At 39.7% G+C, this 25489-nt stretch overlaps 1 protein-coding gene across 2 annotated transcripts in view; it reads left to right on the top strand.

The window, feature by feature from the left end:
- DGKI (diacylglycerol kinase iota) overlaps positions 1-25489 on the top strand; it is a 200229-nt gene that overhangs the window by 142688 nt on the left and 32052 nt on the right. For both annotated transcript variants that reach the window (XM_030960423.1, XM_030960422.1), the window contains 6 exons: positions 1215-1294; positions 3141-3185; positions 6190-6259; positions 8674-8714; positions 10332-10459; positions 10991-11116. In XM_030960423.1, the coding sequence (XP_030816283.1) occupies positions 1215-1294; positions 3141-3185; positions 6190-6259; positions 8674-8714; positions 10332-10459; positions 10991-11116 (490 nt within the window). The remainder of the gene's footprint in view (positions 1-1214; positions 1295-3140; positions 3186-6189; positions 6260-8673; positions 8715-10331; positions 10460-10990; positions 11117-25489) is intronic.

Below are 25489 nucleotides of genomic sequence, written 5' to 3'. Positions count from 1 at the left end.
CCAGCTCTTTTCCCTGGAAACCACTGAGCTCCTCTTTGTGCTTCAGGCTTTGGTGGACCAGAAAAATAGGAGCTCTCTTTCCCAATATCTTTTAGCACTTTCTTGTTCTCTTATCAGAATGAAGAACTTGTAAGTATTTAAATACATCTCTCCCACTTAATCAACTTCTTTTCAACAGCAGGAAGGGTTGCAGCACAGTTGTGTTTTCTGTTTATCTCAGAAACCTTGGTAATTTTATGTTGCTGCTTGTTATCCAGTTATCAGAATTGTTTATGAGTTGGTATTCTGTTCTGCTTCTGGAATATTTCATGTGAGAATTTAAATATCTTTGCCGCTGCTCCCATAAATTTTTGGCCATTATTTGATTAAAGACCCTTCAGGGAGAAAAAAAGAACTTAATTCACTGATTCACTTTTACAAAATCGGGTGCTCAAGAATTTTCATTGTTTTATTTTTATTTAATGAGAACTTAGTAGGTAGCTCTCTTGGAATCTTTCTTGTTCGCTCACTTTTTTCTCTTTTATTCTATTCTTTATTAATTATTTTTCTTTTTATGATTTTGTTGTGGACTCTTTGGTGGCAAGAACAGAATGAATGTGAAAATGTCAATCTCCTTTTATTAAAAGTTTTGCCCTAACCTGAAAGGTTTTACTATATTTTCACAAGTTATCTTTTTTTTTTTTCCTGACTAAATATGGAAATGTGTTGATTCTGTGTGTAGATGGAATAATATCTGTTTTGGTTTAAAAGCAGCCTTCGATAAAAATAACCTGGTATTTTTAGATTTCCCTGATATCAGGCTGGGATTTCTATTGCTTTAAACCTGTAGAATTTGAGTTCTGAGAATAAAATATCACTCTTATTTCAAGATACAAGTGTGCCCCCCATAACTCTTGTTCTGGGATATGTTCCTTTGTTTTACAAATAATATTTGATGTTCAGATTTGAAAATGAAGTACTCAATTTAACTGAATATTTTTTAACTTCTTTCATGAAACCATGAAAGTTGGTTGAAAATGAAATATTTGATAATTATAAGTGGGTGAAAGTGATGATGATTAATATGCTCTTGCTTTTACATAACTATTAAGGTTTAGATAGCAGAAAACTTTCGTGAGGGTATGAAAAAAAACAACGTTGGAAACCATTGCAAGTCTGTAACAGTTCAAGAGACTTCAGTTAAAGAGGTTTATCTTTGTTTCTGATTTTTTCAGCCATTCCCCTAGGGATCATAGTTGTACGAGGAGATTGTGACTTGGAGACTTGTCGTATGTACATTGACCGTCTGCAAGAGGTGAGGCCTTTGGGAATTCAGGTATCACTCACAAACCTGTTTTATGCTTCTTCCCATTCTGAGTGCAGGGGTCTAATAATTGCAACAACCACGTATCAAGAGTATTGCAATTTGCCTACCATTGAGACCAAATTTCTAGAATTAAGATATGATAATAAAAGTACTGAAAAATATTCCCTAAACAGGAAATTAAAAATGATACTGATTCCTTTTAAATTATAATAGAATTGAAGTGGATGGGTGTGTTTACTTCTCCTTGATTTATAATGGAATAGTAGGACTTTCCATATACTTTGTTGAAAGTACATAAATTATGGATTAGAAAGTGTGTTATGCAAGGATAAACACTGTGGCATTTGAGTGGGTCTAATTATGCAAACATCGTTCTCCAATAATGGAGTAATATGAGACACCACTAAACACAGCAAATATCAACTAGATATTTTCAAAGACACAGAAATGGGTGTTCATGCAGCTAACAATGGTTTTGCTCTTATTCTTGAACACCTTGCCTCATGAGAGTTCATTCTACAATACACCCTGGGAAATGCAGACTCCAAATGCTTCATTATCCAAATCATCTTAAGTGCGAACTCCTTTAGTGATAAAACTAACCCCTTTAGTGATTTTTATTAATGTATTATCTCTGATTTTTTCAATCTCTTAGTGATAGCTTTTAAAAACATTTACAAGTCTGATGACATTACATTTATAAACAATTTATATATGAGCATTTATAAGAATTTATAAATGGTTGGTCTAGTTTACGTAGGAACTGTGAAGCTCACCCCTTCCATTGAACTCTTTGGGAGCCATTGACTTCTATAGATTTTGGAACTCCACACTTGCAGTCTGAGTATGAAACTTAGTATTTCACTTCAGGCCTTCACTTTGCATTTCAGACAGGATTCCCTTCATCAAATGCATTTCTGGACATTCAGACCTGGAGTGGGACTATTATTACCAGACATAAATCCGTATTGTAAGGTGGTGCATATTTGAAGTATCCAGTGCAGGAAATTACAGTGAAATACTTACGATGATGATCTCATCAGATAGATTAGAAATGTGATCTCACACTGAGTTCAGGCAGTCTTAGGTACAACCCCTGAAGGAAGCACAGCTAGATATTTTGGTTGAATTGCCCATAGTGGTTATGGAGGACTTGTGTTTCTCCAACCTTTTTCAGAGTTTGTACTAATTTTTGCATGTGTGCTTGATTTGGCTCAGTCCTGTTTGCTGGGAGTAGAGATGCCAAGGTTTGCTGAGCTCTGCCAATTTCCATGCTGCTGCAGGGCAATAGTCTGCAGGCCAGGCTCTTTAGTAGACTATGTCATGTGCTATAACTATTTGACTAAATCTCTATTAAAATAAATTAGATGCCTGAACCCTGTTAAATGTCAGGACCATGCTGGTATGACCTTCTTGGAGTGAGGTTGTCTCAAAATAGAGAGAACTGTCAGTGATTTTCTTAAGTGCATTAATCACTCAGAAATATTTGCAAAAGTGTCTTAAAGATTTATGACATATTTTCATTAATTTTGTTGCTGATATTGTAAATTTAGGTAGTTCTCTTGGAACAAATAGTTTTTTTTAACATGATAAAATACATTAGTGTCATCTCTTTTTGAAACTAGTTTTTTGGGCCAAATACATACAAATCTAAACTTTGAGTGAGCTTTCCTTGGCTTTTCTGTGGAATTTGTTTCATATGCTTAAAACCAGTGAAAAATATTTGCCAAATGATTTGTGTTTGCCCAATGACTTCAGATAGTAGAACTACAAACAGCTCTTGTTGTTGCTTTAATCTTTTTCATCACTGTCCTGTCTTTCATTCTCCCACTAGGACCTACAGTCAGTAACCTCTGCTACACAAAGAGTTCATTACCAGGTAAGATAAGCTTTCCTTTTAGTATCAGAACAGAAAGAGGCTTAAAAATAGGAATGACACTCTTTGCATTTGAACCCATATGTTAGATGAATTTCTAATTATCTGATTATCTGATTTACCCTTAAATATTGGAAGCAAGTTCTGCTTTCTCCTGGACAAGTTTTATGGAATCACCTTTATAATTAGCAAAGCTTTATGATGCTTGTGATATTGCAATAGCAGTATTTTCCACATTGAAGTGAATGAGAAAATGTGTCCTGTAGGACAAATGACAAAAGCAAAATTGTTTCTTTGTCTGAGAAACTGAACAATGACATGTTGTACTGCATAGCCGTTGTAATAAAGTTAATCAATGAGGGGAAAAAAGGTGTTTTAGCAGGACCAGCTTCTTAATAATTCTGTACAGGACATAATCTTCAGGGAATTTTTTAGTCCATCCTAAGCACATGTGTGTTTTCTGCATGAGATAAATAGGTTTTCGTTTAGGTGGATAGTTCTTAAAATTGGTCTTTTTGTGTTTTACAACTTTATTCTACAATTTATGCAATACAGAACTTGTTTTTTCAGTTGGAAGTATCATTCAAGACTGTGTATTTCTCTCAGTAAAATAATTCATTGTAGAGTGCTTAAATTGGAAGTAAACTGAGTGAGACTAACTCTACTGACTCCTGAAATGATGTGATATTAGCATGGAGATTTGGCACAGACCATGGTCAGTTGACATAGTACTTAGGATCACAGGACAAGTTTGCATGGTGCTGATAGCATCTTTCTAGAAATAACAGTGCAAGTCTTGTTGGATCAGCAGGAATGAGTTCACTGAAGCATACAGAGAGCCAACCTACAGGAGGCAATTGTGGTGAAATTGCAGATAATTTCTTGGGGTTAATGATTACTTGGGGGATGCAGAAAAAATTCCGGTTCTACAAGAATGCCTGTAGATGCTGTGACTGCAGACACTATAAGAAAATGCAATTTGGCATGTTTTCCTGGACTTGCCTTCTTTATATCAGTTGATGGTTTGTTTCTTTGTTTCCCTATCCAATGCGAACTTCATATTCTTGACATTTCCATCAATCATTGCTCTGGAAATGGGTTTTAGAACAGTGTTAGTGTCTAGCAAATTGACTAATAAACCAACATGTATGATTCTGTTCCACTCATTATGAATTAACCTAAGTGGCTGCTGACTGCTCCATGTGTAGGAAACTGCCTGAGGTAAAATGAAGAACAAAATCTGTGTATATGGGGAGATGTACAAAAGAGTATGAAATGTCAGAAATCAGCTCCATACTTGGCTCTAACCTCTGCAGTTACAGCAGAATATAAATTAGATGCCTACCCATCTTCTCTAGTGCACAGCAGTGTGAAATCCCTAACATACCATTCATTTTTCATGATGCTACATTTTAAATGCACCCTCTCTGTGTTTTGTCTTCAGTACTTGTTTGTCAAGTAGTTTTTTTTCCTAAGTGGTTCATTTCTGCAAATTGTCTCATTAGGTTAATTTGAGGTTTGTTCCGTATTTGTTGGTATCCCTCTACATATTACAGAAATGGGAAAAAGAGGGGGATAAAGGGCATGAATAGGGTGCTTGAGCTTATTGAACTGTCTTCATACCTCACTAATAAAGTGCCATGGGTACTTTTAGATCTCATAAATGCAATTTTCTTGTGTGATTCCTCTGCAGTTCAAAACATAGGCAGTCAGCAGAAATATTAGCAAACCAAGGTGCAAATGAGAAAAAATATACTGGAGTGTTTTCTCATTCTGTTTTGTTTCTCTAATGAGTTTAATGCTCACAAAATATCATTCTCATGGGCCTGAAACTTTGCAGGCTAGTTCTGTAGCTGAACTGTAATGAAGTCTTGGAGGGAGTATGTCACAATGTGCAATTTGTGACTCAAGTTGACATTTACCAGCAGTATTCCTATCTTTGTTTTCTTAGCATTTTGTACTCTGTGAATTTTACTCATTTCTCTTCTTTTTATAAACTGCATTTTTGTACACACCATTGGATGTTTTCTTCCCTTTGTCCTTTGTGTTGCAGTCCCCTCCATTTGACACAGAGTGGACTAAATATTAAGATACATAAAGCTTTGTGCATGTCAATACAACCATGTCAGCAAGCCTAGTGGGTTTCAGGGATCCTTGATTTTCTCACAAACACTCCAGTGGCAATACATTCAAACCTAAAATCCCATAAGTCTCTTTGCCCACATTAGACAAAGTGTTATTTTAAATCTGATTCTATTGAATCCCTGAGAGATGTGTTATTTGCTCCTTATGTACAGTTAGAGTTCACTTAATGGGATGTTTTGCTGTCATTGTCTCCATCTCTGCGATGCACAGAGGCTGGATACCATAAACTGTACGTGAGAATAAGATTTATGGGATCAAGTAAAATCCTTCCTGTTGCTTTTACTTTTTCTTTTCCTGCCATGTGACTTGATATTTTGCTCTGTGGTCTGTTGTCTGAAAGAGGAGTAAATTTTAAATCTTGAGCCAACATGTACCTGAATTTACAACATTTACAGATGTGTTGATTATACTGCTTAAGACGTGAATAAGGATAGAATCTGTGTCTATACAAACTGTGTGTGCCAAAGATCCATGCCACTCTGTTTTGCCCTATGCAAATATGTTTGTGTTTAAATGTTATATGCAGCAGATTTAGGAAGTTGGCTGACCATTCACTGGCAGCATGGAGCAGAGCCATGATCATCCTCTGCTCTCTTAGATCCCTTTTGATCCCTTTTGCCTCTCCAGTAAGAGCTAAAAACACATGGGGTAGCCTGTTTGGCTCTTTGATAAGCAAAGGTCAGGAAGAAGATCTTAAGTCCTCCCCAGTAATTTCATTTGGTTCCTGGGTTATATAGATTTTGCACATTGTGCAATGTCAGTAAAGTAAAATGAAAAAGTCAAAGTCTAGAAAATAGTCCTTTTCAGAGAAGAAACAGATGCTGGATTTTCTTTAATAACATAATTTTCATGCCCTATCCAGGACCAGGAAAGCTCTTTCCCCAGAGTACTTTCTGTTCAGAGGCTCTCCCCTAGATGGTGCTTCCTAGATGGTAAGTGCATCTCCCTTCTGCTGCCTGTGTCTGGTGTGCTTATGGAGGATAGTTCTGAGTGCAATACTAGAGAGGGGCAACTATTCCTTCTTATTACACTGAGCAGGTAAAAAAGGAGCTGAGTGCCCCCCTTTCCCCTCTAAAAATTAAACAGGCCCTTCATCTACCTATCAAAATATCTGCTGTAGCTTTCTCATGCCACAGAGAGGCAGGTTAGCCTTTTTTCGTCCCTGAGGCAGGTTAGAAGCTTGGTTTATCAGTGCCTCTGCTGTGATGAGCAGACTTCATTGCATGCACTGCCAGAGCTCAGAGTGCAGCCAGTTGTGGCAATTCACTGCTTGGTGTAAGGGTGAGCTCTTCACCCTGGTTTCTCTGCAGGTGCTGTAGTCTTTAGGCACTACAGTGTTTAGGTGACAGAAATGTACCTCCCTTTCCTTGTAACCCTGTGCTGGAGAGCTGCACTTGTGTTTGACCCAGACTTTGTCAAAGCAGATGACTTATCAGGGCCTTACATCAGGCTCCAGAGAACAGGAATTAGCAGCTGAAATGGATGGCATCTGCTTTTACAAAAGCTTCAGCATGGGGAGGCTTAAATTTTTAATGCTCAAAACAAAACTAAATTCTCCTTTGCAATTTCTAATCACCATTCCTTGTCTCTCATGAGGGACATTGATAAAAGCCATAGTGAGAATCTGTTTGGATTTTGGAGAAAGCTGGATGGGTAGATGTGTTTAGTTTTTGTCTTTAGTATTTGATATTCCTGTGAAGTGCCAAAACCTACAATGCTACATCACTGTGCTCTTGTGTCAAAACTGCGGAGTGAATGAACCTGATTTCACTCACCCAAATAAATGCAAAGCAGATACAAAAAAAATCACATCTGGTGAAGCACATTGCAGATGATAAATACTTTTGGGGTTAGTAGTATAAATCATTTGGCAATGACAAGATTCATAATACGTGCTTTATTTAGTGAATCCCCCTATTTTCATGTGTTTTTCATGAGTAGCATAAATTTTCCTTGAACATATTGCTAATTCAGAGTCCATATCTGTGGCCAAGCATTTGATTTATAAAAAGCTCCTAAGCATATTATTGTTCTTTTGATTCAGAATTTGAATTAATCCCATTAGACCCATCAAATTGAGTATAAGCTTGCTATACTCTCATCAGAACAAAGCAGATTTTTCTGTCACATATTTTAATGTAATCAATTCTTCTTATAAGACTGAAATCCATTTGATACATTTTAAATTATTAAGGTAATATTTGCAGTGACTACTGTTTCTTTAAGCCTTATCTTTAAATTTAGCATGTAATAGGAGAGGAATATTGCAGAATCGTAGAATGTTAAGGGTTGGAAGAGACCTTAAAGATCATCTCAGCCCAACCCATCCCTGCCATGGGCATGGACACTTCTCACTAGACCAGGCTGCTCAAGGCCTTACCCAGCCTGACCTTGAACACTGCCAGGGGTGGGGCATTCACAAGTTCCCTGGGCAACCTGTTCAACTATCTCACCACTGTCACAGTTATTTCTTCAAAATATCCAGCCTGAATTTCCCTTTTTTTCAGTTTGTCCCCCTTACTCCTTGTCCTGCCACCAGAGTTCCTGATGAAGAGTCTGTCTTCAGCCTCCCTGTAGACCTCTTCAGATGCTGGAAGGTTGCTTTGAAGTCTCCATGCAACCTTCTGTTCTCCAGGCTGAACAGCCCCAAATTTCTCAGTCTGTCTTTGTAAGGGAGGTGCTCTAGTCCCCATAAAAACTTCACAGCCCTCCTCTGGACTCGCTCTGACAGTTTTAGGTCCTTCTTGTGTGGGGGGCAGCAGAACTGTACACAGTGCTCCAGGTGGGGTCTCACAAGAGCAGAGTAGGGGCAGAGAATCTCTTCCCTTGACCTGCTGGCCACTTTCCTTTTTACTGACACGACTAAAAGCTCACCCAGCTGGCTCATGCTGAGTTTTTCAGCAGCCATCACCCCCAGGTCCTTCTCTGTAGGGCTGCTCTCAATCACTCCTCCACCCAGCCTGTAGGTGTGCTGGGCTCCTGTGTAGGACCTTGCACTTTGTTGAACTCCATGAGATTTGCACTGTCCCACCTCTCAAGCGTGCCAAGGTCCCCCTGGATAGTGTCCCTTTCCTCCAGTGTGTTCACTGCTCCACCAAGGCTGCTGTGAGCAGGGAACTTGCTGAGGGCACACTTGATTCCACTCTCAGTGCCGCTGTCAAAGATGTTGGTCACAGTACTGACCCGAGACATGCCACTTATACAGGAATTAATTTATGTTCCTGTGGGGCCACTGTGACTTCCCTGACACAGGGCCTGTTTTAGGAGCCAGTGATGTTAGTGCAGCCCAGCTTGTCCATGCAGTCCTGCTCAGACTATTTTCTGCTGTTGTTTCTCTGTCTTGCAGCAACTTCTGCTGATCGTTTTTACCGCATTGACAGATCTCAGGTAAATCCTTATTTGTTTTTTGTTTCTATAGATTTCTTTATTTTTAAAGCTACATGAAATGCAGCTTAAAATGAATTATCTGCTGTTCTTCCTGTGTATTGCAAAACTTTACTAATGATGTCTCATGAGAAGTAGAGAAAAAATTCTGGGCTGTTTTTTAGTTGATCTAATTCATGTTTTTTCACTGAAATCTTGTATCTGCTGACCATCTGCCGTTCTGTTTACTACAAATCTGATACAGATCAGAATTCTCTGCAATTGTTTTCCTTATCAAGTCTTACTTGGGGCATCTGTGTGGCACCAATGTATTTGTATTTATCTTTTCAATGTTGATTTTAGGCACCAGAAGTCTTGATCCTGTATGTGTGTGTGTGCGCCATGAAATAACTATGGAAATTAAGATGTTGTTACAATCACAGAATTATGAACAGAGATGCGCAAAATATTCATAACGAACCCCAAAACAATGTGTATCTCTGCATGATTCAAACCTGTGGCATGGATCTGGCAATCTGAATATATTTTTAAAAGACACTGGAAATTTTACAGGGCTTTTGGTGTTTCTAATTTGTAGCCAGAACAGGCCAATTAGTTGCTCAGCATTAAGTGCAAATTGTTGATTTCACACTGTGGTTGTTTGTATCTGGTCCCACTGAGAGCTGTGTAAGCTGTTTCTGAATCACACGAACATGTTACTGTTTCTTAGCAAAAGCAGCTGGTTCTTCAGCTCAAGCAGAAGGAGCTGTGACTTTAGTTCAGAGTTCCCCTGTACCCTGTCTGCATGTAGACACCGTGGGACTTCTTTGCACACAGTCAGATAAATGGTTTGATGTTGTAATCTAACATTGGGAAGGCAGGGGAGAAGAAGATGCTGCTACAGATTAAACTGGGCGATTTGACTCTGTTTGGCTTGTTCTGCCTTTCTCCAATCCTTGACACTGTACTAATGGTCATTTTTAATGCCTACTCCTTTATCCTGTGATTCTGTGAGGAAAAAAAAATTAAATACTGTGTGTTGGTCCTAGCACACCAACAGTGGCAAATTTCCTGCCCATTTCCCTACATAGACAGGCATACTCACACTCAGTGGGTTTTTTTTGAAAGACAATAAGACTTCAGTGTCAATAAGAAAAGAAAGGATTGAGAAAGAGAGCTTTGGTAATGGAGATGTGAAAACAGAAAGTACAACTGGTGGAGATCTGAAAGAGTGCCCCTGAACAATGAAAAATTCTGTCAACCATCATCAAAGAAGAGACTTCAGGTGTTGATCCTCATTTCAAACTGCAAACCTCAGCTTTATGGGTAGACCTTCAGGTTTCATCAGAATGGCATAGTCATTGAGGAACAACCTTTAAAATATTGCTGTGAGTGTGCAGCTTGCTCATGGGGAATCTTGTTTAGCTTGAAATCAATGACATATAAATTGGTGACTACTGTGGCATTGATGTTAATGTGTGTGTGTGTGTGTGTGTGTATGAGTACACACTTAAACACAGAGTGCCTTGAATATTCTTCAGGGAACCTGACGTGCACTCAACTCATTCTAGGGCAGCTGGGTACTCTGAGGGAGCAGTGATGCTGCAGGTTCACTATTTGTTGCTTGTGTCACTCCAACAGGAACATTTGCACTTTGTGACGGAAATTTCGCAGGACGAGATTTTTATCCTGGACCCAGAGATGGTAATGTCTCAGCAGGTGGGGACGCCACCAGGAATGCCTGACCTGGTAGTGGAGCAGGCAACTGGGTGAGTGCTGCTGGAATCTCCTTTTCAGCAGGTGTATTAGAGATGGGCATCTCTTTCTGGCCCCCTTTTCTGAAGGATTAGATGTGGGAGGGCAGGTATTAGGAAGGAACAAATCCAGCTGTGGTAATGACAGGAGAACAGTAGTGTAAAATCTGCTCCATCAGGCTTCCTGGAACACACAGCAGGACTAGTGGACTTCAGCACCTTTTAACCACCTCACACCACCTGACCCTAAATCCTGCCATAAATCTCTAATGATTGAGTTACAAACTTCTCTGCATGGTCAGAGTCTGATCCCACTGTGTAAAGCCCTGAAGCCTTTGTGTCGAAGAATGATTGTGAAGCGTGTCTGTTTCTTATCATCCTCTTGATGGACCAGAAATGCTTCTGTTCATCTTTAGGAACAGCACTCACAGTGAATTAATCAATTTTAACTTGCTATGGGCTGAAAAATACCGGGAACCAATGAGCAAGGAAAGACAGCTTTGAAGTGGGGTGTGAATGCCTTTTTCTTCCTCCTTCTCTCCTTAGAATATCGGAGCGGTGGAACCCTGCGGTTCGGAAGAGGATGCTGAGCGACAGCGGCCTTGGAAAGATTTCTCCCCACTACGAGGTACCTGACAAACAAAAGGACGCCAGCCAGACACATATGCTGCAGTAAGAGCCCTCTGCATTTCTCTGCTTGATGATGCACTGTCCCTGTCACCACAGACAACTCCTAATGTTTCCTTTAAGCCTAATGAATTGTGCCAACATGCTGAAATTACAGATACTTTTTGCTATTTCTCTTTTGCTTCTTCCTTCTGTTCTTCCTCTTTGTGCATTATTTTATGTTCTTGCCTTTGTTTCATTCTCTGTGGCACCCTCCCCTTTTAATAAAACTAAATCCAAGCTTTTGAAAGAAAATACCTTATTTTTGATGTCTGAAGTTCCAGCTAAGAAAATCTTCTTGGCAACTGATTTGGTGAAAGGTCAAAGCATTCACCCTCAAGGTAGTTCTGATGCGAATGCAATAAAACAGAAACATCTAGAACTGCTGCTTGCTGTCAAAGATGTAGGCAAAGGTTTTCATATAATCTTGAACCACGTAGTATGGCTGTACAGTGGTTTTCTTTTTGATAATTTCCCCATAAAAGAAATTTTTACCTTAGTACTATCTACTATGTTCATATTGATTTAAAAATACCTCTTATTCTGTTTACCTATTTTAGAAATTGTTCTCAACTTTTTGGTTATTTCACTTTAGATTTTCAAAACCATCAGTGGATCACTACCAAAGATTAGATGGGAAATGCCTATCAGAACTCTATTGCTGGATTTGAAGTTATTTGTGATTTGGGGTTGTATTCTTCCTATCCCCCAAGTACATAATGTATAATTGTGTTTGTAGTTCTACTGTATCAGCAACCCTATGGGCAGGTTTTAAGACTTAGTATAGAAAAATTAGTGACAATGTGGCCTTTTTTCAGATTTTATTTCTGTCAGGATGTGTGTGGGACAGGTAACCTGCAAGGTACAGGGCAGGCAGAGCCTACAGCTCTGGGACAGGTGCAGTAGGGATGTCAGGCTGTCTAGCCATAAGGCTACCAACTGGAAACTTTCCAGCTAACTGGAAACTACTGTCAGGAGGAGATGTCATGGCATGAAAGGTGGTCAAGGTAGCACTGCCAGGAGAAAATCATCTGGTTTTCTCCCTGAGGGATTCTGGAGCAGTTCTTGATATTCTTTGTAAAGTGAAGAATGGTGAATTCAGGTTCATTTTTCCATAGACTGGAATAGCAGGGCCCAAAATCTGAAGCTGGCAAAACTGTGAGAAAAATGATGCTTAGACAGTTCAAGGCAGTATGGAGAGATAGTGAGAACATGTGGACTAATTTCTTATTGATAAGAAGAATGATTTTGTTTACATCAGCATGACTCGAAACATTTGCTTAGCTGTAACAATTACATTTGGTGGATTTATTAAGTACAAAGTAAGCTAGTAGCATTGCTCAAAGTGTCCCTGTCACTGCCTACTGTGAGGAATTGTTTACAATTTCTCTAAACTTTAATTGTTTTGGCTGGAATTTTTCATGCTGTTTCAGTCTATGACTGATTCTTTTTCTTTTAGTAAACACTTTAACAAAAAAGCCAGTTTTTTATGAAGACAAGATTTGTGGGAAATGTGCTTCTTTCAATGACCTTCCTTCAAATAAATAAATCCAGTGGTCCTTTTCTGAGTGGTGTTAGTGCTGGTAGTGGAATGAACCTCATTGGAATGAAAATTTGGAAGCTTGACATTTAGTAAAATGTCATCATAATACCAGGGAGATGACTTTTGCTGTCTTGAAAATTACCCCTGAATTTGCCCTGCTGATGAGGTTGTTCGTGCACTTTGGAGACACCTCAGATTCAAGAGCTTTGCCTTCAGAAGTTTCTGTCTGTACATACTCACAGAGGAGTTATGCTCCTCTGGGCTTAATTCAGGTTGCAGACCTGAGGGAAGCGGGACTGTGCTGCTCATTAGCTGATCTCTAGCAGCAGGGAGAAGAGGGATGCATCGGTCATGGTCAGATGGAGATGGTCAGGAGAAGGTGTATGAAGGAACAAGGAAAAGAGGTTGCAAGAGCCAAAGCAGTAGAAGCACAAAGGGAGCATGTGCAGGGACTTGGGGAACAGGATTAAAAGATGGGAGCTGTTCAGAGTACAGAGGATAACCAGGTGTCTGGGGAGTCAGAATGGAAATAATGAAAAGGAGGAGGGCATGGGCTACAGATAGGTAAGAGATGAGTGAGACAGACTAGGGGCATAGGGGAAGGGTCTGTGGCTGTTTCTCTCCAGAACAGAGAATTCTGAATTTAATCAGGTTATTACACAAGTGGGCAAGCTCTGAAATATATTTAAACACTGCCTCACTTGCTACCGAGGTGGAAGGTGTATGGTAAATGAGTCAGGGGACCACAGTGGAGGCAGCAAGGTGTTATTAAATTTAAGACAGTTGAATGATGCTCTGTGGGACTGACTTCTCTTTTCAGCATGTGTGACAGAATTTTTGAATGGTGAGGATTTACAACAAACTTTTCACAAGTGGCCAGTTAACCATGGGCTCCTCATTCTGTGCATGCCCACTGTGAAGTAGGTTTGGTTACTGGGGGGCCACAAAAGGAGATTTTGAAAAAGTGTGGAGGGCTGGAAACTGAGAAATAGGGTTTCTGTTGCCTCAGGTTGTATGACTAAAATGAATGGAAAGTTATTGCCCGCTTTCCCAGCTGCAGAATACAGATAATATTGCAACCTCACCTTAAAGGAGCGCAGTGAGGCCAAATTTCATGGTCTTGAGAAACCTGGATACTATGAATCATTTTGCATTCTGTGCACAGTCTTGGCAGTGTGGAAGAAATAAATCTTGAGGCTGTGCAGTGCATATAGGGGAGTATATCAAGCAGGTTTTGACTTAAACTCTGAGGCAAGAGTCCAGCAGAAGAAAATAGAAAGTGGCAATGTGACTACAATTTTTCATAACATTTGAGTGAAACAGGGTTGAAGTACGATCCCAAATTTCCAAGCTTCTGGATGTTTGATTTAGCAATCTAAAATAATCTCTCTGAGATGGCACTTTAAAGAAAAAAAATTGTACTTTAGAAAGCATTATTATATTTTGGCAGCTGAAGTTGCTCACAGGTTCTTTGCAGAGATTGATCCCTTCAGAAATTATTTTTCAATTAAAACTTGAGAAAAGGATTTCAGCAAAATTTCTAAACAGGTATATGGCAGAGAACAGAGCAGTCAATTCTTCCTGTACACAGAGCTCTCATGGATCTTCTAAGAGTCATCAGCATCCAAAGTTTTTATCTAGCCAGAAATATTGTACAGCTCAAAATACATTATCCTATAGCCTAGGACAAATGACAGGGGACTTGGTGTGAGAGAAAGGGTCATACCTGACTCACTGGGAGTGCTTTCTTAAGGGTCATTTTTTCTCCTAAACAGGATATGACCACAGCTGGTCATAATGTATCTTCAGGATGCTTAGAGTGTATCTGTCATCACTATATACACACATATCGATATGTGTATATGCATATGTGTATATATATGAATATACATACATATAAAACTTCTTTAAGATGAAGTAATTATTTCTGACAAGTGAGGAATGTAGCTAAAAATTCAAAATGGAATGATCCCTTACATTATTTCAATAAAGGAAAGCAGAGAACAGAATACATGTCCTAAAACTAATTCTAATGTTAGATGTTGCTTTTGATCACAAGCTTGTTTGGTTAAAGCATAGTGTGAATATAATGGTTTTGAGGCAGGGATCTTTCTGAGAGAAAAATTATGTTTTTGTTTTCAATTAACTGAAATAATGTTATTTTCAGGTAGATGTTGGTTAATATGATTTCATGTTTTGTTCCTTATTTGATGGCTCTTTGATCTGTGGTGGATTGTACAGGACATGAAACAGTGTCTTGATGCAGTTACCACAAGCTGGGGCAAATTGTAGGAACATCAATTAGTGTGAACACTGTATTAAAAAAAACACATTGGAAAGAAAATTTACTAGGACTAGAGGTGCTTGATCTTGAAAAAAAGATAAATATTCTGGTCTGACTGCACTGATACTGGAAATTGGACCCTTCCTTTGTACATGAGTGGTTTCATCCTATGATTAAATGGTGCAGTGAGATGCAGAAGACCTTACAGCCTGCTGACTGTTTGTTGTTGGCCATATATTTCTCTTCTTGGTTGTTTGTCACCCTGTTATATGATGAGAGCCGGAAAATTTGAAAAAATAAAAACCCCAACAGCATATAGAGATGAAAAGGTGACTATATCTTGGTAGGAGTTTAATCTACATCTTTTAATTGAAGTCATTAGTTTTTTCACCATTCAGGGCAGTAACCAGCTCTTTTCTAGCATCTGTCCAGCTGTGATTGTAATGTATTTCCCAAGCTGCTGGCTGCATTTTCTGGATCAAGTGCATGGCTTGTGAAGGATGGGTGAAGGTTGGCCAGGATGCCATCTGGTCTTGTTAGGGAGAGGAAGAAAAAAATGCCTGTAGGTGCTGGAAGATGGCTGCAGACCTTTCCAGTAAATAGACATTAATTAGCTAGTAATACCATCCAGGCATTGCTTTATGAAGCTGTAATAACCTAGTTTCTCAGAGGGAAGAAGAAAAAGGCTAAATGCCAAGTGTTTCACTCAGCCACAAGAATCTGATCGTTGCCCAGGAAATCAGTGTGACAACACAGATGTTACAAGGTGGTTTAGGGTATTTTTTAAAGAGAAATCTTCATGTATTACAAGATGAGAAGAGCATCAGGGATACAAATTTGCATGTTAAAGAAGAAAGAATGCTAATTTAGTGAAAGTTTAGAAAATATAAAGAGGTGATTCAAAGCATGCTAGGCAGGGACTGCCTGATGACAGTGAATCTTTAAAATTTCAAGGGTTGGTAAGGACTTAAAAAATCCAAGGGTTTGCCTGAAAAATATTGTATTGGAAAACTCAATATCAGCCCCTAAACAGGCAGAGTTGTCTATCCTGGTGTTTTTGACAGCAAAATCTGAATTAATTTTCAGGTTCAGATTTAGTTCAAGCTGCCTTTATAAAATTACACTGCAAGAGGGAAGTGTGTATGTCTAAATCAGGTATTTGTGTACCTGTAAGAATTGCTTTCCATTTTGCAGATGAGGCTCCATGAGTACTGATTGCTTTCAAACAAATCTTATTTTAGTGAAGCCGTAAATCACCATTACTTTTACTGTACAACAGTGTGTAGTCCTTATAATGGAACTCAAATATAACAGAGTGCAGTGTCCTTTTTTTGCCTACCTCTCCCTTTTCTTTCTCTTCTGTTGTCTTGGATACTTTTACAAATAGCATCCCCCTCTACCTAAAAGTGGAACATGAGAGATTTGCCTAAAGCAACTCTGCCTCTTGCTAGGAAAGTGATGTAAAAAAGGTGGGGTTGGCACTGGAAAGGAAGATGTAGACCCAAAGAAGATGGAAAGTGTTGTAAAGCAGACTTAGAATTATTCAGAAGAAGGTAAACATGGATTAAATAGGGAAAGAACTTCGAAGAAAGCAAAGAAAAATAAATTATAAAAATACAGCAAATGAATGAGAAATTGTTTGGAGGGAAAACAAATTCCCTATGTGAAAGTGAGTGTGAAAAAAGTGATGCATTTTGGTGTGGGGTCTGGTCCTATTTTTAAAGCTTTTGCTATTTGTCAGCATGATGCAGTCACAATACTTAACATTTTATGCACATCCCAGATAAAAGCTACAATTTATCCACCATTAGGCAAACCTTTCTTCAGTTCCTCTATAAATCTTCCCTTACCCCCACTGATGAAGAATTCTTTGACAAGGATGGCACCTGCTAATTTTTTTAGTCTAGTGCACAGATGTGGTAAACAATGTCATGTATTTTAAGCTTCTGTTGTGAATACAATTTCTCTATATACATTGAGTTCTTAGCAATATTCATTGTTTTGGGAGATTTTCAGTGGGGAAAATGCAAGAATTATTCAGGGACTCCCGGCCATGTCTAATTAGTAGACACACCTTGACTCAGCTGTAGAAGAAAGGCAGAGTTGGGAGAGGAAAACAATGCTAAAAAGAGAGAATGGAGAGGAATGTTCATACTAAATACCTTTGCAAAGACTGGCCTGCATGAGATATGCTCTTGGTTTATTTTGACTGGGTAAAACTTGAGAACAGATGCTCTCAACTCAGGATTCAAGAGGCTTTGTGCTACTTCAGCTGGAGTGGTACCATCTCGGCGATGGCTCTGGGCATGGAAAGATCCTGGCATTTAGCTCTGGTGTCTGAAGGCACAAAAGCAGGACAAAGGAAAGTGGTGCCACACACAAGCCCTGCTAGGTCAGGGGATGAGCCACAGCTTTGTGGTGATGGTGTGCACTGGACATGAGGGACCTTTGCAAACAGTGAGAATCAGATGGTAATGGAAGCTATTAAAAACAAACTTTCAGCAACTTCTGGTGTTACCTTTAAGTGATTGCATACAGGCAAAACCTTATTTAATCATCTCTTCCTCTGTTTTGATTAGTAGAAATTTTATGTCACTACTGTCAGGTCTGGCCTTATCTATAGAGAGCTGGGCTGTAGAAAATTCATGGGTATTACTTAAAATTTTCTGCAACAGTCATTAGTAATTGGTACTTGCGTGTCATCCTGACAACCCCAGCCCAGTAATAATGAGCTTTAAGACACAACTGTTGCTTCTGCTCTTGTCAACCATAATTGGGAAAAGAAGAAATCAGAGATTGGTTGAAATTTGCATGTCTATAACTTTATTTATATATGTGAATGCAGTGTAGAGAGTGTGTGTTTTCTTCAAGAATGAAGTTTCAGCCTCTGTTGTTGAGGCAGAGGTGTTTTAGTAACAGTGGGCACATGTGAGGTGGCTTTGTGCATCCACCCCTTTGATAGATGGCAGAAACAGAGCACATCCTGTACTGAATCCTGTACAGTGCTCTTTTTCTCTTCAGTACTTATTACCAATACCTCTTATCACTCAGCCTTTAGCTCCCCAGAGTGGACTGGGTGGGATTTTGGCTTCCTCTTTTCCCAACAAGCTGCCCCTTCTTAATGACTTTTGTGGCATCTCAACACCTCATACACAGCTGAGGAAATTCACCCTGCTGGCAAATTATTTTGACAGACAGTGACATGCAAAACACTCCCACACATGATGAGACTACAAATTGGCTTCTTTAGAGAGATCTTGCTTCTTGACTGGCATCCCACTTTCCAAAAGGGAAATGCAAGCAGTCCAGCTCTCCTCCTCTCCTTGGGGCAGCTTCAAGCAACAGAATGCACACACACTTGACAAAGGAACCATCTTATCTGAATATTAAAAGGTCAACTACCACCTAGCTTGAAAATACCTTCTGAATATTTCCAACAGATAAAGGGACAAAAAGCCAGGTTTTCCACGTGGAATGTAAGTTTTTATTTTGGAGTGCATTTAAAGGATAAAAAAAAAATTATGTTGGAAAAGTAGAGATAGCTGGGTACCTTGGTTTTCTTGAAATGGTTTATCGTAACAGTTACTAATCTGCTTTCCGCTCTCTGACTGATAGCCAAGACTGAAGAAATGGAGTCTATTTTCTATGACTGTGTTCACAGGAGTCTGAGGAAGAGGGAAGAGATGAGGATCTGAGTCCATGTTTCAGAAGGCTTGATTTATTATTTTATGATATATATTATATTAAAACTATATTAAAAGAATAGAAGAAAAGATTTCATCAGAAAGCTAGCTAAGAATAGCAAAAGAAAGAATGACAACAAAAGCTTGTGGCTCGGACAGAGAGTCTGAGACAGCTGACTGTGATTGGCCATTATTTAGAAACAATCACATGAGACCAATCACAGATCCACCTGTTGCATTCCACAGCAGCAGATAATCATTGTTTACATTTTGTTCCCGAGGCCTTTCAGCTTCTCAAGAGGAAAAATCCTAAAGAAAAGATTTTTCATAAAAGATGTCTGTGACAATTCTCTCTTTTTTTTTAACAGCTGTGTTCTTTTCCCTCCTTTGCTTGCATCCTTGCTTGCCTACTTTAGTCCTTGATTAGCAAAGCAGAATCTTCTCTGAGAAGTAAAACAGCTTTACAGCAAAGAAGGCAGCAATATATTAAGAGAAAGACTTCTCATAATCTCATTTTCTTTTTGTCTGGGTAAAAGAAAATGACATTTGATAATTTAATTTTTAGGGCCTACTGCTTTCCCTGTATTGGACTTGTGGTAACTGTATCTGGCAGGAGCAGGGCAGCAATAGTGGCTCTGACAATGCCGCTGTAGAATGTGAATATCCCTCTCTCCAGCTTTATGGACTGGAAACAACAGACCTACAGTCCCCAGTGACATTAAAGGTGCAGGAAAAGGGGATGGATGGGTTTACTGGGGTGATAAAGGATGATTGACAGAAAGATATATTCTTCTGGATATACTTTAAGCACTGTTACAAATATAGGTCAAGTATTCTCCAGCATGGCAGACTTAAAAGCCAATCAAGGCTGGAAAAGTTATGTACTTTGTAGTTTTAGACACCTATATCTGTATTTATGTGTACTTTTTACTCATTTGTAGGAGTTGAGGTAAGAAAAAAACAACCAAAACAGCAAAAACCAAATCCCAAACCTCCCAGTCCTAGTTTTCTGGGCGCTGCACAGGAATAGCAAGCCTGTGTCCATGTGCTCTGTGCCTGCCATAAGGAGCTGCCATCTGCTTGGAGAGGAGGCTGGTCCTTAATGTGTTCTCACTCAGTACCAAGCTGTCTTAGCAAAGCCAAAACCAGTGAGCTTCAGAGCCTGGGTAAGAAACAGCCCTGTGCATGTGTTACACACACATTGGGCTGCATACTCTGTTCAAGCTTTCACACCTGGACATCTCATTAGATGCATTCAGACTCTATTTCTATTCCTGTTCATACCCCTAAGTTCTGTTTTAACAGGCTTTCAAAGAGAATAGAAATGTAGTTTGGTAAAATAGCTGCTCTAAAATATCACACAGAAGTACGACTTCACCTGAGTTGACTGTGTTAAATTTAAAAAAGCCAAACCCTTCAATAATTCTTCAGATATCTTCATGTTTGTATTTCTGCTGTGGCTGAAACCTGGGAAATGTCTAAAATACCATGCAACAAAAAGGTAAAGACAAAGGAGAGTTGTGTGAAAACAGGTAATCTTTTGAGGTTTGCTATGGATTATTTTAGACCTGCAGAAATTAGTGTTTGGTGAGGCTGGGGACAATATTCTGACATGAGCCCTCACTTGACTCATGGCACAAAAAGTGAGATTTTTCACTGGGGCTGCTTGGGAAGTTCATTGCTTCCCAGGCTGTGTGTCTTGGCATGGCTGCTCTGCAGGGAGCTGCCCTTTCCCTTTCCCATGTGTGGTGTGAGTGCCTGAGTGCCCTGGCTCTGGGCTTGTATGGCAGAGTGTAGGAGCTACAGTGCCTCTTTAACACACCTGCCAAAGGACTTGGGTGAGCAGAGAAACTTCTGAAAGCTTCAAAACATTCAGTTTGTCCCTGCTTGCTTGCTGCTCCTCTGCACCAGGAAAGGCCCACTAAAACCCACAGCTTTGTCTTGGTAGCTGAGACAGAGTGTTTAGCATTGCTGGCACTGGGGTCTGAGCAAGGGAGGGAAATACAAGGGGAGCAGGGCCATAACAGAGAGCCTTGCTGAGGTTCTGGCAGTGCTGATGCCCATGGGCCAGCAGGGACAGATGGACCTGGCTAAATTATGCCAAGAGCTGAAATCAGAGAGCCAGAGGTGGCTTAGAGCCAGTGTAACTCTGACTCCTAGATTCCTGTTTCTGTGCCAGACATCTAAAAGTGCAGCACAAAAGCCATATTTGAAACTCCCAACAGAAGATCTTCCTCCATCAATTAGTCTATAGCAGGAGTGTAAACAGCTCAGCAGTTCTGCTCTGCCTAGGATCTCTGTGTTGTGCATATTAACTAAGGTGAATTTTTAATTTTTAGATTATTTTGTAAAAGATGGCAGAAAAGTGAGAGTTTCTTAGTGCTTAGCACTTGTGAAAATCAGGTGACTTATTTTTTAACATAATTGCAAGAATCTGTTTCTGAGGGATTCATGTGTTTCAGGAACAAAATGCTGTTTCTCAAAAGTGGCTGGTTTGAATTGTTGTAACAAGCCCACCATTTAGGGTACCTTCTGGATTGTTTAGAAATCCAGAGTAGCCTAAAATTATTTGGGTAGTATCTCGAGACACAAAGCAGTTGATGTGCTTCACCTCCATCTAGCCTGAGGGCCAAGAGAAGCTGTGTCTTATGAACCAGCTTATCCCTGAGGTGCTCAAAATGGGGTTGTCATGGAATTGTGCTTAGCAAAATAATTTCTGTCTGTGGGTTAAATAAAGCTGAAATCCTAACAAAGTGACCTCTGCTTTAATCTTTTCCTGGAAGTAGTAAAAGTGCACTTATTTGTTGTTGAGGAAAAGCCAGATGTTTTGTTACCTAATAGATATGCTTTTATTCTCATGTAGAATGCTGAGGAAATGCATAGATGTAGCTACTTTAGCTCCTGCTCCAAGTCTTCTTAACAGTGACCTGTGTCAAACAGCATCCAATCCCTTGACATCCAGGTTGTTGTTTCACTAAAGCATTACATAATGTCCTTAGATCTCGCTTTCTATAGGTCAGTGAGGATTTTGAGGATTTTATTAAAGTCTGGAAATGGAAGAAGAGCATTTCAAATAAGCCGGGATAGGACCTTCTTCAAAATCATTCTCTTGCATTCCACTGAGAGATTTTAGTGCCATGCGATAAGAGAAAGAAACGCCAAGTATTTATAAAAAGACAAAACAAAAACCCAAATCCAAACAAACTGTGATTATCCTACAATGATCTTGCTGCTCATTTGGAAATACCTTCTTTTTAAAGCCAATACCTAGCCAGCTTGCTCAGGTCATGTTTTGAGGTGGAACTATCTTATCCAAGATAAATTCTATAGAACATTTCTCTATCCTTTTTCTCCTTTTAAAAATTTACTGATAGGCATGTTTGTGTTTATAACTGATTTTGCAATAAAATCTTCTATTCCCTTTTTAAGCAGCAATTCCTAGATAAGTCCTCTGGGTGTCAGTACAACTTCAGGTATAGCTACACTATGGTCTTGCACTTCTTCTTTAAAACATTCCACAGTGAACAGAGGAAAGGTAAGAGATAAAAACTTAAGCAGTAGTGCAAAGGGACATGTGACAATTGAGGGGACACTGACATGCCTGAGACCCAGCATGGAACACATCTGAGCTGCCCTGGTTTCCCTAAGAAGCACCAATTACTCTCCTGTATGTTGGACCGCACGTGAACAGCCTGAGGCAGTGATTGCTGTGCAGGTGGAGATGGAGACTGCTCAAGGAAGTGATGCCTTGTGAAGGCTGACCTAGAACAGAGACTAGATGGAGCTAAAAATAAAGTAGGTATTTATTAGGAGGCCTCAATAGGTACATCTTGGGCAGCACAAGGGCCTAACCAGGGCTATACCCAGTATGAACCCAAAATGGTCACAAAAATGGATGACCGGTCACAGGGTCTCCCATTTTTATAAGTTCTGGTCCATTTGCATATTGGAGTTAATTGTCCAATTATAGCTTTAGGTTATGAAGTCTCATCTTTCTTGTTTTTCTCTCTTCAATCCACATCGTTGATGATCTTGGGCCTTAGATTTTGATTGGTTGTCCTTGGTCCTAAGCTAGGAAAGGAATGGTTTTGTCTTCCTACTCTGTGAAGAGAGCTTACCAACCCTTAATATGAAGCTCAGATGTATGCTCTAAAGTAGTACAGAATCTGAAAAATATAAAACCTACAATGTGAGGTATCAGAAATTACAGAGATGCTAGAAGGAGTACTGATCTTGTCCTTTAGCAGGATTAAGAAAGGATAAGATTTCTAGTGTTTGTCTCTAGATGGTCGTTGCAGGTTACAGGACATGTCCAAACAGATTTCTGCAAACTGATAAATAACTTGCATGGAATTTCTCAGATTCTGGGGGCTTTGCTGGTCAGCATTTTCCCATGTGTGTGAGGCAGTATGGCCATTGTCTATGAGAAATATTTGAGAGGAAAGAGCAACAGGAGAAATGGGGTAGTAAAACCAGAAAGCTTTGTAGAGAGACTTAAAGAATTGCAGAAAAACTTGGGTTGGGAACAACTGTGAAGGTCATCTGATATAAATCTTCAGGATAGATCCATCTAGATGAAGTTCAGAGCCTTTTCCAGATGAGTTTTGAATGCCTGCAAAACTGGAGATTTGACAATCTCTTTACACAGCCTGTTCTTCTCTTTGATCATCCACATGGTAGAAAATTCTTTTTCCTTAACATCCCATCTGAATTTTCCATGTGCCAGCTTGTGACTGTTGCTTCTTTCAGTCATGTAGACTCCGTCTTCTCTATCCTTTCCTGTTAAGTAGTTGAAGGCAGCAATTAGATTTTGCCCAAACCTTCTCTTCTTACTGAACAAACCCAGCTTCCATAGCCTCTCCTCCTATGCCCACAGCACCTCTGCAACCCTTTCTGGAACTCAGTCCAATTTGTCAATGTCTGTCTTGTTCTCAAGTCTCACAAGCATGGAGTAGAGCCAAAAAACCATTTCCATCTACTTTATGGCTCTGGTGTAGCAAATACAGCTCAGTGTGTCTTTGGTCCTTTTCATCACAGGGAACTCTGCTGACATCAGGCATCCTTTCTCAAAAGCTTCTTCTCAGTTGTTAGACCCCAGCCTTTCTTGTTGCATGGGTTTACTCCTCCTGAAGTGCAAGACTTTGCATTTGCCTTTGCTGAACTTGCTAGCTTGCTGTACTTCTCCAGCCTCTGATTGTCCCTCTGCGCTGGGAATGTATAGGGTCAAAGTGGAAGTGTGAGGAAGCTCTCAGAAATTCTCAGGCTTTTATTTTTTCATCAAGTGCCATGGCCAGACTGAGCATTATCTGCTCAGGGACCAGGAAAGCAAGCAGTTCTGCCTTTCTACTAATAAAATTATGTACTTTTTGCAGCTGGGACTGCAGGGGAATCACAGTTACAGGGGTATTGATACAAATTGCTGAATGAGAGGGTTTCCTCACCCATATTTTAAAAACACTTGATGTGCTAAAAATTTTCTTCATTTGCAATCAGAGGATATGTGAATAAATCCCAACAGGGATGCCACTTTTGATTCTGAAGAGATGCACTCACAAAATGAGAAGGAATGGGTTTAATCTGACTCCTCTTGCTCTCCCCTCATCACAGGCCACTGTTGTCAGACTGAATTAAAAAGTTTGCAGAACTACATTCCTTAAGCAGGAAAAAAGTGGAATGGTCATAAACCCCAGTAGAATTGGTGCATAGAGATTGTTATTTGGCCTTTAAATATTAAGTGGTTGGTTTTAAATAGGTCTGGTGCTGATGGTTTCTGCTACAGGTTTATTGATTAAAATAGCTGCTTTACATCAGCTCCAACTTTGTTTCTCCAGAGGCTTTTGTCTTCATGAATAATGTACTCTTTTGCTGAAATTTTGTTAGAATTAATCTCCTGGAGTCTGGCTGTATATCTCTAGGCTCCTAAGTCTCTGTTGAGTAGGCTCAAAATTGTGACATTCCCTGCACTTCCCTCCTTAGAAATGATTATTCCTTCTTCCACCCATCTGAACAAACCTAGTGCTTGCACATTGGATGGTGCACTTGGAAACAGCTCTGACTGTTTTGCTCTTTGAGTGAGGCTTGTATGATACTGAAGGTTGCCTTGCCTATGCTGAGAATTAGATTTCTGCAGCCATTCATCCAAATCCTGCAAGAATGAGTGGGAAAATTCCAGTGAGCTTTGAATCAGACAGTGAATTTGGAGGCCTGTTGTGGCTTCAGGTGGGCAGGTCTCATGCCTTCAATATGTAAGTATTCCAATTTGTGGGATGCATCTAGTGTATGTATGATCAGGCTTTTTTTACACCATGTTTATGGCTTTTTTATGCATTTCTAAAGATGTGCACCTTGATTTCTGGAAGATACTTGAGGATTTTATGTTGAGCCCAAAGGGTATTGTTTTGCCTGCATAAGGGGTGGTGGAACAGACCTTGCACAGCCTCCCATTGCAGGCTGAGGCTTGCAAGTTCTTTTATCCCTCTGGCTGAGTTTACCACTGCTGCAGGACCTGTAAGAAAAGAGGGCAATGAACAGCATGGAAAGTAAACAGCGGTGATAAGACCTTTCTTGGCAACGTGCTTTTCCTCCTCCTCCCTTCTGATCCTCTTTCCTATCACAGAAATGTCTTTACTCAAACTATCTGCTACAACAATAGCTGTTTGTAAAACCAGAGCAAGTGAAGAGTCAGATTAAAGCCTTTGGTGAAAAATATGTGAAATCAGGCTCCCCAGTTTCATTTATGCATGGGAAAATAAATATCAGTGTTGGTAGAAGAGATAACTGAATCTCATGACTCTGGAAATGTAGACAGTCACAGATAGTCTCGTCTGCCTTTACTCTCTTGGGCAGATGGTGACCCTTTCTTTCTACAA

Source organism: Camarhynchus parvulus, chromosome 1A, assembly GCF_901933205.1.
Source record: "Camarhynchus parvulus chromosome 1A, STF_HiC, whole genome shotgun sequence".
Lineage (NCBI taxonomy): Eukaryota > Metazoa > Chordata > Aves > Passeriformes > Thraupidae > Camarhynchus > Camarhynchus parvulus.
This window is presented reverse-complemented; position numbering and strand designations above follow the sequence as displayed.